General features: G+C 39.4%; 1 protein-coding gene across 1 annotated transcript in view; it reads left to right on the forward strand.

Annotated features, from left to right (window-relative positions):
- Positions 1 to 12,863, forward strand: part of col4a1 (collagen, type IV, alpha 1) — a 73,187-nt gene that overhangs the window by 22,285 nt on the left and 38,039 nt on the right. The window contains exon 2 of the mRNA XM_038289611.1: positions 11,187 to 11,240. Within this exon, the coding sequence (XP_038145539.1) occupies positions 11,187 to 11,240 (54 nt within the window). The remainder of the gene's footprint in view (positions 1 to 11,186; positions 11,241 to 12,863) is intronic.

Genomic DNA, 12,863 nt, shown 5'->3' on the forward strand with positions numbered 1-12,863 from the left:
GTACAATGGTAGCCAACTCCCCCTTAGGAAGCCTACTAAATGCAGAGAGTTCATTTCATTTCGTTCACTTGTAACAGTATAATGACAAAAAAAAAAAAAAAAAAACTGGAAAAAAAGTGTTGGCCGCCAGGGGGCGCTAGCTTGGTCTGAGCAAATTAGGAGAGAAAAAAAATGCATGCAGAAAAATTCTACTTTTTAATGATCATAAAACAGATTTCTATATCCATTTCTATCGTATCATTATTAGAAACAATAACTTGAGATAATATATAATTTTATTATAAAAAGGTCTATCCCACCTTGGCTATCCCTCCCTATTGCTATATATAATCAGAGATGGCAAAAGTACTCACTTTCCGTACTTGAGTAAAAGTACAGATACTTGTGTTAAAAAATACTCTGGTAAAAGTGGAAGTACTGATTAAATTTCTTTACTCAAGTAAAAGTAACAAAGTACAGGCTTGTAAATTTACTTAAAGTATAAAAGTAAAAGTAGAAACCACTTTTTTCATGCCGTTGCCTACATTTTAAATGGATGTCTGCCAATAGGACTAGATCTCCGTTGTGTTCATTTTCAATCATCTCGTCGTCCATGCTACTATGCTAACGCCATCGCCACCAAGCTGCAATGATTTGCCGCCAATGAATACCGCCGAATCTGTCGATTCATCTTGTAGTGGTGCGTCAAATGCAACGTAGATTCCCATCCAATTAGATTAAATTTGGTATTGATGACGTGAAAAATAATAACGGTAACTCCATTGAAATGATTCAAAACTAAAGTAACGAGCCAATTTTTTAAAATGTAAGGAGTAGAAAGTACAGATATTTGTGTAAAAATGTAAGGAGTAGAAGTAAAAAGTCGCCATAAAAATAAGTAGTAAAGTAAAGTACTGTACAAATATCAGAAAAATCTACTTGAGTACAGTAACGAAGTATTTGTACTTCGTTACTTCCCATCTCTGTATATAATATATAATATATAGCAATATAATTGTGTGAGTCCGATTTTAACTTTAAAGGTACAGAAAACCAAACAATGAAGATGTCTACTGTTGGACAGTAACATTTATTTGGCACTGACAGACATTAAACCCAGCTCTCCCACTCACAGACATTAGAAAGAGGTTTGATTAATTTTGGTTTTATCTTATAAACAACAGATTGTTTTATTCATTGGAAATATAATAGAACATTAGAAATATATACCACTTAATAGTCCTTTGGTAAACAAACATAAATACTGAATATGAAAAAAAATAAGTAAAACATTTTTAGAGTTAATATTTTTTTCTCATATATTTTATAACTTTGTAGGTTTGGAAATGTGGTCCCCAGTCAGAGGCTGCTGCAGTTTGGGGTCCGGGGCACAGAAAAGATGGGGAACCCCCCTACTTTTACCAACACTGAAAATTAATTTAAGACCTAACTGGAAAATGCTGGCTGATCCTGCGACTCTGATACAAGGACACCTATTGTGTGGCTGTTACAGTGGAATTGTGTGAGGAATCCCAAGCATGCTGGGCAGCAGTTAAAATGTAGAAATGATTTATGTCCCTTATTTATCAGTGAAATCCATATCAGGGAGGAAGGAAGGCTCCTTATTGCTCAAATCAAAGGAGATGAAAGGGAGCAGTTAAAAACAAATGTTTTCACTTTTCAAACTAGTGATCCCATGATATAAGGGTTATGTTAAAGTACAAAGTAAATGTTTTTGTGCACAATTCTTTGTTTGTTTAATAATTTCAAATTGAATGTATTTTTCTTACGGTGTTATCTCAGTATTAATCCAATATGAATAGAAAAACAGGCATTGAGAAATTTCAACCAGACCAGCTTGAACACAGTGGAGCTTTAGAAAAGACTTTAGCAGTAGTGGGAGGTTACGTTATGAGGAATGTGCTGGGAATGTGTTGTGGATTTAAAGAAAAACCTGCTGAAGACGCTGACCAGATGTCTGTGTGATCTTCTGTTTCCTTTAACATGAAGCAATGGATGCAGTGAAGCAGCTCCAGCTGTTGTGCTACATACAGTTCGTCTGGAGCAGCTGTGAGATGGGAATGCTCTGTACTGTGGGAATAACGTGAGCAGCAATGGGAACTTGTGCACAATATGCATTCACGGAAAAGAAGGAAGCTTTTTAGTGCTGTTGTTTGAGGTTGACTGTTCTTTTCAATCAGTAGATTCAGATCCTTATGAAAGAACAGAGATTCTGACTCATGCAACTACTTAAAACAAATACAAAGCTAATTTAATGCCCTTAAACTTTCTGTGTATTTTCTACACACTGTATAAGAAGTAGAGCAAGATACTTTACATCTGACGCAACACTGTTAGGAACTTATGTTCAGGAAATCAAGTGTGTGGGTAGTTAAATAAACACACCGTTATAATTAGCTGTGGAAAGGTTGTGCTGTTATCCCTTTGAGTAAGATTCTGGTTATGTAGTTTTGGAAGTACTGAGTCACATGAGCTTTCTAGGTTTAACAGCTGGTCTTCTGAATGTTGCAACATTTTTGTGCTAAATAAGGTCTAGAATGGTTCAAACACCATGATTTTTATACTTAGAAAACAGATTTAGACATTGATATTACCATGTAGCATTTTTGTGAAATCACTGTTAATGAAGTAGAGTGTGCATGTTTTTAAAAAGAGAAAAGGAACATTGAAATAATTAGTGCAAAGTGTTTAGATTGCATAACCTAATTTCTAGTTAAAACCATGTTAAAATCTGTGTCAAAATTGGTACAGCAAGTACGTATAAAACCCTGCTATTTTGCAAGTTCTCCCACTTGGAAATCATGGAGGGGTCTGAAATTGCCATCGTAGGAGCATGTCCACTGTGAGAGACATGATGTAAAAAAGAATCTACAAATCACAATATATGATCTTTTAAGTATTTATTTGTATGATACAGCTGCAAAAAAGTATTTGAACATCTGAGAAAACCAATGTTAAAATTTGTTACAGTAGCCTTTGTTTTCAAATACACAGGTCAAAGATTTCCCTGTAGTTTTCACCAGGTTTGCACACATTGCAGGAATTTTGGCCTACTCCACCACAGAGATCTTCTCTAGAGGAGTCGGGTTTCTGTGCTGTCGCTGAGAGACACAGCGTTTTGACTTAGAAAACTTCAACACAATTTATTGTCATTTTGTATACAACAGTGTATGCAAAACAAGATTTCATTTTGTACAGCTTTTAGAACATTTCCATTCCATAAAGTGCAGCAGTGATCACCACTCTTCCCACTTTCTTCCAATCCACCATCCTCCACACCACACAGTGAGAGAGCTGGTCAGAACGCTCTCTATGGTCCTTCTGTAGAAGGTGGTGAGGATGGGTGGGGGCAGGTGGGCTCTCCTCATACTCTGCAGGAAGTACAAGCACTTTTGTGCCCTTCTGACCAGTGAGGTGGTGTTTACAGTCCAGGGGATGTGCACCCCCAGGAATTTGGTGCTGTTGACCACCTCTACAGCGGAGCTGTTGATGAGCAGTGGAGCACATTCAGGATCAGGCTGTTCTCTATAACAGCAAACCAGAATCTCCACCACCTCTCTGTTGTTCTGGATGTTGTCATCTCTGATTAGGGCCACCACCATAGTGTTGTCTGCAAACTTCGCAATGTTATTGGTGGTGAGCCCGGGGATGCAGGGGTTTGTCATCAGAGTGAACAGCAGGGTGCTTCGAGCATGAAAGAACACAAACTGACTGAGGTCTGTCTGTGAGGAAGTTAGAAGCCAATTGCAGAGGGGTGTATTAAAGCCCAGCTGTTCCAGTTTGCCCATCAGATGCTGGGAGATGATGGTGTTGAAAGCTGAACTGAAGTCCAGGAACAGCATCCAAACATGGATGTTCTCCTCCTCCATGTGTGCTCAGGTGAAGAGCAGAGGAGATGGCATCCTCAGTAGAGCGGTTCCGTCGATAGGCAAACTAAAACGGGTCAAATGTTGGGGGGAGAGTGGAGACGATTTGTTCTTTAACCAGCCTTTCGAAGCACTTCATCATGATGGGAGTCAGGCAGGTAGTCATTGAGTGAGGTGACCTGAGGCTTCTTTGGGACTGGAATGATGGTGGCAGACTTAAAGCATGCTGGCACTATTAATTGGTCCCGCTAGGTGTTAAAAATATCTGTGAGGACACCAGCCAGATGACCTAAACACCCCTTGAACACCCGCCCAGGTATGTTATTGGGGCCTGGGGCCTTACTTGCGTTGACCCTCCTCAGAGTTTTCTCACTTCAGCTATGTCAAGGTTGAGTGCCTCCTCTCCCTGATGTGCAATGGCTTTAATTGCTGGAGTGCTGTTTAGTGTCTCAAAACCCTACAAAGAAGTTGTTTAGTTCATTTATGAATTCAAAATCAGCTGTATCCATTGGGGACTGAGGATGTGCTGTAGTCTGTGATTACCCATATGTCTTGACACATCCTCCTGGTGTTGCTGGCATCATGGAAGTTTGAGCTCCCTCCAAAGATTCTCTATTGGGTTTAGGCCTGGAGACTGGCTAGGCCATGCCAGCACCTTGATATGCTTCTTCCAGAGTCACACCTTGGTTATCCTGGCCGTGTGCTTCGGGTCATTGTCATGCTGGAAGACCCAGCCTCAACCCATCTTCAATGCTCTAACTGAGGGAAGGAGGTTTTTCCTCAAAATCTCACAATACATGGCCCAGGTCATCCTCTCCTTAAGTAAAGATGAATCAAACAACTGAATTGAAAAATAAATTGTGATTGGCTCCTCTTCCACCATGCTTGTTCCGTTGGAGGCTTTTGTATTTCCCTTGATATCTTCATTTCAGCAGGTATATATGATGTTATGCAATATAGAACAGTGGTTTGGTTTAAAGTAAAAAAACGATAAAGTTAGAATGTGTTTTGTTTTATAACTTTATAAAAATTTTAGAAATTCCCTTAATGAAATATACTAAATTAATACTTAAATATGTACAAAATTGTACTCGTACTCGTACTCGTACTCGTCGTCTCCCGCTTTATCCGGAACCGGGTCGCGGGGGCAGCAGGCTAAGCAGAGACTCCCAGACTTCCCTCTCCGCAGACACCTCCTCCAGCTCTGTTGGGGGAAGCCCTAGGCGCTCCCAGGCCAGCCGAGAGACATAGTCTCTCCAGCGTGTCCTGGGTCGTCCCCTGGGCCTCCTCCCGGTGGGACATGCCTGGAACACCTCCCGAGGGAGGCGTCCAGGGGGCATCCGAAGAAGATGTCCGAGCCACCTCAACTGACTCCTCTCGATGTGGAGGAGAACCGGCTCTACACTGAGCCTCTCCCGAATGACCGAGCTCCTCACCCTATCTCTAAGGGAGAGCCCAGCCACCCTGCGGAGAAAGCTCATTTCAGCCGCTTGTATCCGGGATCTCGTTCTTTCGGTCATGATCCAAATTTCATGACCATAGGTGAGGGTAGGAACGTAGACCGACCGGTAAATTGAGAGCTTTGCCTTTTCGCTCAGCTCTCTCTTCACCAGGACAGACCGGTGCAGCGTCCGCATTATTGCAGCAGCCGCACCGATCCGTCTATCGATCTCCCGCTCCATTCTTCCCTCACTCGTGAACAGGACCCCAAGATACTTGAACTCCTCCACTTGAGGCAAGGACTCCCCTCCAACCCGAACGGGACAAGCCACCTTTTTCCGGTCGGTACAAAATTGTATTTATTTCATTTTTGTCGCAGCAATTATTGAATATTATCCTTTAAACTCATGTTTACTGCTTTACAGGTTGGTGTTAATATCAGTCTGATATTTTTTAGCCTGGAGTTTAGACATAGCAGGTTCCACTGTAGCCTCTTTTTTTCAGTTAATCCTCTGGAAGTTAGATACGGACTGTTTTCAATCAGAGTTTTCCCTCAACAGATCAGAACTGTTCTTTTAAAACTGGATATTGCCTAAAACAAGTATGTTTAACTGAAGGAATGAGATTCAAATGACCATGGAGATTTAGTTTTCTTGCAATTAAAACATGTGGAACTAATCCAGTGGACCCTGACCTTTTAAATCAGTGTAAAGCAAACTCTAATTTAAATGAAAACCAGAAGACAAGCAAGCGTCTTTTTTGTTTTAACCCTTTCTAGAAAATGTCATTTCCACTTTAACTGAAATGTTGGAGTGTTTGATTTGCAAAGAAAAAAACAGTCCAGAGGTTGCCATCACATTGCATTCCCAAGCCTTCAAAACTTTAATGTTAGCATCTACAGAACTATCTTGGCTGAATGTAGAGGTAAAGACCAGCAGTTTGAATCCATCAGTCCATCTGACTGCCTGTTCTAACCAAACCAAAGACATCATTTACCATCTCTTCTTTCCTTTTGTTTTAAATTAGCCCCATTTCTTATTAGAAACCACTAAAAAAACGTTGAATACAGTCAGTCCTGATTTACATTTGGAGTGACAGATATCCTGAATTCAATGTTAACATCTTTCAACCAGCATTCCCTGCAGACTGAAGCCTCTAATCTCCAGAGCAAACATTACTCATCAATTCCTCTCTCCGGGGATTGTCTTAGAGCTTCGGTTTTCTATCCGATGATGTCAGACTTATCAAGCTAGTGTTGATCAAACATCAGAGAATTTAGGAAGGCGCCTCATCACATGTGATACATATTCTCAACTGACTCCTGTCTGCATCAATTTATTCTGTGAACGTGCCACCGACCCCAGCAGCTACACCCACTCCGTTATCTCTTTGCTGTCGGCCCTTTTTTGTATCTGTAACATTTTCTTTTTAAAGCAAACCTTCAGCATTGGTCTCTCCCTGCCAGCTCCAGCCACAGTAAACAATCACAAACACTGTCATAGAGACACAGTCATGATAAGGCACTGTTTTGTGCAGCACCCAGTTAATGTAAGCAACCTGCCAGCGCAGGCCATGGAGATTTTCACAGTTTGGAGACATCCAGACCTGCTGTCCTGACTCGGCTATGAAACAAACGCTTGTCTTGGAACACGTGAGACCTTTTACTGCAGAGGTTTACTGGATCTGAAACAGAACTCAGTGACTCACCAGCAACTGAATACTGACTGAAGACATTAATACTCATTACTGCTGTGCCTAAACTCTAAGTGTGTTTGCTTTTAGAGAGATTGAGCCGCCTGGACAGAGCCTAGTATCTTCCTTTCTTTCCATTTTCATCGTCTCCAGTTCCAGAAATACTTCATATAGTTACACACGCAACAACATTTTTAGTACAGTTTCCGTAAAAGTTTGGAGGACTTTTATACTGATAATACTTCAAGAGGAAATTTCCTACAAGTCCACGTCATTACGTGCTAGATTCAACAAAGCAGAAAGTTTAAATATTTATTCCAATATGCTGGTGAAGATTCTCAGTCATCCATGTCATTATTTCTAAAAAAGTAAATAAAAAAAGAAACCTACTTGACTTTGTTGTCTAAGTTTGAAGACATTTCGCTTCCCACCCACAAAGCTTTTTTCAATCAGGTGGCTAACAAAGACCTCAACTACTGTACTCCCCATTTCAGAGGGATAGACCTGTTCTTCTGGTTCCATTTGTATGTTTTCTAAGCCTAAAGCTTGGAACTCAACGCTAATGCAGACATTTTGAATTGAAAAAGCTTCCTGGATGGGAAGTGAAATGTCTTCAAACTTGGATAACAAAGTCCATTGGTTTGTTTTTTAGCCTTTTTCAATTTCTCTATGTAAAATAGAATTTTGGCTGAAAGGTGATTTTTAAATAATAATAAACAATGTCATCAATTAACCTAATTGATTTTGTGCTGGAAAGAAACCTGAAACTTACTGTATTCATCCATCCAATTTCCGTCACGCTTATCCCTGCTGGTATAGCGAGGGGTGCTTGTGCTCCAGCTGTCAATGGGCGAGAGACAGGGTACCTGGACAGGTTGCCAGTCTATTACAGGACAACACAGAGACAAACAAATCAAACAACCCTTCACACACACACTCACACCTTAGGAGTATTTAAAGAAGCCAATTAACCTAACAGTCATGTTTTTGGACTGTGGGAGGAAGCCGGAGTACCCGGAGAGAACCCACGCATGCTCAGGGAGAACATGCAAACTCCATGCAGAAACCAGACCCGGAACCTTCTTGCTGCAAGGCAGCAGTCCTACCCACTGCGCCACGGTGCACCGCCTGAAACTGAGAGAAGTTCAAACATGAGCCTTTATACAGCAAAGATGTTTGTTAAATCTTTAGAACTGATTTTGTTATCCGAGTTGTTTACGATTTTCACTAAAGTGAGACCAGTAAGAAAATATCTGACATCATCATTAGATGTGACAAAAATGGTGGAAGGCTATCTAATTCAGTAAGATCTACTTTCCCTCATACAGTCAAATGAGTCTGAAGATAATTTTAAATGTTAGGGAGTTCATTAGGAACAAGGTGAAGGTCACATGTTTCAGCGGATTCTCTGTAAACTGAAGCTTGAGTATCTTTGACCTACATGAAAATAGTCAAACATGCAAAACAAAAAAAATTTTTCTTCATTAATTGATATTATTCATAACTTAATCTGCAGTAGATTTAGGGGACTAAAATGTAATGAAAAATATAACGAACTAAACTATACTAAAGATAACCAAATGATATAGGAAAATTATCTCAAGCAATCTAATATTAAAAGTTATTGGATTATTTTATTTCTTTGTTCTTTGTTCTATCATGGGTTGTCACTCTAAGTCTCCATCTAACCCCAATCATCTACATCATCTTCTTTCACTCCAACTACCTTTGTCTTTTTTACATCATTCATACATATCTCCTATGGCCTTCCTCTGGGCCTCCTGTCTGGGATTTCCATCCCTGCACCTCTCTACTGATGTACTCACTGTTCCTCCTTTGTACAAGCCCAGACCATCTCAGACTGGCCTCTCTGGCTTTATCTCCAAAAACATAACCTGAATTATCCCTCTGATGTACTTATTTCTGATCTTATCCATCCCCATCCCTCCTAAAGAGAACCTCAGCATCTTTATCTCTACTACCTCGCCCCCCCATCTCCTCCCCAGTGCCATTGTCTCTAAACTATACAACATTGCTGGTCTTGCGTGTACAGCTTTCTTTTTATTCTGATAATACTTCCATTTTAAACTTAATGCAGTCCTACTTTCCTTACTGTCCCATGTACAGCAGTCATCACCACTGTCTTATGGCTCTAATCTGTTTGTTTGAGAAACAAAACAGTATAAATAAAATAAATGTTGGGTAAATATAGTTTCAAAGCATTATAAAACCCTGATTTCTTAAGAGTAAACTGAAATGAATACCTTACATTTTATTTATTTTTCAGTCTGTTCATTTATTTTAAAAGGCACAGTCCCAGTAAAGATGAGATTAAATGTTTTCTTTTTGTTTATAGTTTCCTTATTGATACTGATAATGTAATTTGTAAAATACACATAACGTAGAATGTTAACTTTCCTTTCGAAATATACTTAATCGGAGAAAAAGTTGAACAAAAATCAGTTTATGAACTGATAAAAAAAAACTTAAAGCTGTGGTGTGCATGAAGGACCCAGCCTGCATGAGCCTATCTGTGCTTCAGCATTTTATCTCCATGAGGGCAAATCGGTATTTAAGTCTCCCACCTTTTGGTATTGTGCCTTCTTTCTCTACCCATGGACTTATGTGATAAGATCCCCTCCAAATCTTCTTTAAAAACAGCAAAAAAGCAAAAAAGCACGTAGATCCAAAATCACAGAGATCTGATCTACCATTGCGAGAGTCATTAACAAGACGTTTTGTGCAGATGTCCTGTAAGCTTTTGAGCCATCACTATCCAGCTGCTGTTTGGGTTTGTGAAGATGATGCGTAAAGGATGAAGATGGGGGGGATCAAAGAAAACTATTGTTCTTATCTACCTGCAGCTTACTGAGTTGTGTTTGGAGATCCTGTAGACATCACAGAGTGGGGCTCTTCATGGAAAACTCTAGATAGGAAGCCCCCTGTCACACAGCCCAACATGCAGGCATGTCTGCTTGGGTTCAGTTGGCTCTGAATCAACAGCTGGGCCTGTTAACACTTTGACAGAGTTTGCCATAATAAAACCCACATAATGTCTACCTTTACATAGCTTTCCCTGTGATCTGACTCTAATGTGCTTTGAGAAGGAGTGTTTTGTAAGCTGTTATAAAGAGTAAATGGTAAATTTAAACAATTAGGAAACCAAAACCAGGGTGGTGAGAATGAGGGAGTGATAAGTGTTTTAAATAGATGGGCTGACAAATAGCAGGGCACATGTGTGCAATAAAATGAATAGAACAAGTGCACTGGGATATGCTGCTAAAAGCCAGGGGTAGGCTGTGGTTTCTGGTGTTTTATAGGCCTGCATATTGGTTCAATTAGCAGGTGTGTTAGACAGGAATGATGCTAGCCTGAGTTATTGGTAAGGTGTGGTAAACTATCAGGTGAAAACAGTAAATTCCTCCCAAGTTAGAAAGTAAAAAAAAAAAGAATTTTTTTTTCCATAAAAACAGTTATTTGTCTCTTCTATGTCTGTGAGAACCAGAGAGAGTCAGACATAAGTGTGGTGAATGTAGCTGTGCACGTTTCTTCCCAAGCATGCAGAGCTCTCCTGCTTCTGACAGTATCTTGGCTGTAAGCCTCACACGTGAGTTTAGCAACAGCTGGAAGAGGGAGAGAAAAGGAAGAGAACAGCAGAGCCAAGAGACTGCAGGCCAGTTCCCAGGCCCCGGCCTCTGGAGACCTCAGAGGAAAGGAAGCAGGGTGGGTGTCGGTGGAGGACGGTGGAGGGCCCACACCAGCTGCATTCAAGTGTATTTGAGCAATTCTGGTTGCAAGTAGTTTTGCAAGAAGGTGATTCCTCTATGTAGCTTTAGAGACGAAGGTGAGCAGCTAAAAAATAAGCTGTTCCAAATACAAGTTTTTATATCTAATCCTCAATCCTTTTAAATAAAGATTTTCAACTGATTCAGGGAAATCACTCATTGCCTCACTCTAGCAATCTCTTGTTTCCTGTGGTAGAAATAGTTTTAAACCTATAATTATTAAATGGTGGGAAAAATACAATAAAACACAAGAAATACGATTTAATAATTATCAGGTGAAACAAACATTTTGAAACATATTAACCTGTGTTTTGGGTCAATGGCATTTATTGCTTGTGTCTACTGCCCCCGTGTGGCCAAAAGTTGTTTTTACCATCATAACTTGGGCTATTTCCTTTTTCAGGGTTGTGGAGCTTCATGTGGAAAATGTGACTGCAGTGGGGTGAAGGGAGCAAAGGTAAGATCTTCATGCTTTTATTGTTTTCATTGTTCACTTGCATCCTGTAAAAGTATTGATACCCCTGAGCTGTTTCATATCAAAAGCACAAATTATATAATTTCTCAATCAATCAATCAATCAATCAATCAATCAATCAATCAATCAATCAATCAATCAATCAATCAATCAATCAATCAATCAATCAATCAATCAATCAATCAATCAATAACTGGTGACCAGTCCAATATGCCAGAAACAGATTAAATCATGTTTTGTGTTTCTTTCAGGCCATGTTGGAAACAAAGCAGACTTTAAGAAAATAATCCTTTATGTGAGAGTTAAAGATTTAAGAGCAGAGTTACGTTCCAGCAGTTTAATGACCCTAAACATACAGCCATAGTGGTAAAACATCATCACTGAAGCATCTAGATGTCATTTTTGCTCACTGAACAGCAGCTACTTTAGAGGAAAGAGTGGGCAAAATGATTACACTTTCAGCTTATAGAATAAATCCAGTACTTAGCCCCCTAAAATAATATGATAACAGAAAACAAAACTGTGTGTTTGGCTTCTTTTCTTTTTGCTTCAGGCAATATACTACTTGGTGTTCATTTACCAATTCTAAAAATTATAATGATTGTGGAACTGTTTTGATTTAAAGGTTAATTTAAAGGTCAAAAGATCAAAAGGAAGACATCGTTAGAGAAGGTTGCTTCTAACAATGGTTGAACATCATGGGGTTGTACCTACAGGTTCAGTAAAAAGGCATTTGGCCCAAAGAAATATACATTAATATGGATTTTTTTTTTTTTTATTAGACCATGGCGGGGCACACAGCTCGGTTACAGGTCTTAAACCCATCAGATGGAAAAAAGCTTACTGCTAGAGAAACACGGAGGCCATAAAACACCAATGAGCTGTTCATCTGTCATCGCTTTGAGATTAGTGATAATAGCTGAACTGGAACATGTCTGCTAAGCTACAATTGACCAGTGGAAGTTTGCTTAGTAATATGTTTTGTCCCTCTAGACAGCACTAAGAAGGTTAAAGCATTTTATTTTATTCCATTAAATAATAGTATTTTGTACTTTTTTTGAAATAAGGTAATTTATATTTTAACTTGCTGAAGTTGTTAAGGAAAGACTTAAAAGGTACAGCCCTACTGAAAGATGCATGTTGTTCTGATAGCCTTTTCTTATTGATTTTTATTTTTATCCTTTCATGGTTTTTCAATAATAATCAGTAATTTTAGGAAGTTAGAATAAGCTATTCAGTATTGTGGTTCTTTAACTGATTTAGTAATTACCTGAGCTCTTCCTGTTTGAGAAGACCTGTGCATCATGATGTGATCTCAGAGTAGACTGCTTTAGATTGTGGATTATGCTGACCTTTAATGTTAATTAAAGCAATGGCAGAGGACAAACAATGACCTCCCTGGATATATATATATATATATATATAAACCAAAAAAACAAACTGACAGCATAGTGGTCATCCACATGCTGTGATTCCAGAGCTCCTTTGTGCTAAATGTGCATTAGACATGTTTGTTTTTATTAGTGTTGCCATCACTTCCTTTTGTTTTACAGTGGAGGTTGTCACGGTAACCAAGAGGTAATGCAGTCACTCTATCTCTCTACT

Source organism: Cyprinodon tularosa, unplaced genomic scaffold (genome assembly GCF_016077235.1).
Source record: "Cyprinodon tularosa strain WSP-4 unplaced genomic scaffold, ASM1607723v1 ctg270, whole genome shotgun sequence".
In the NCBI taxonomy this organism is placed as follows: Eukaryota; Metazoa; Chordata; class Actinopteri; order Cyprinodontiformes; family Cyprinodontidae; genus Cyprinodon; species Cyprinodon tularosa.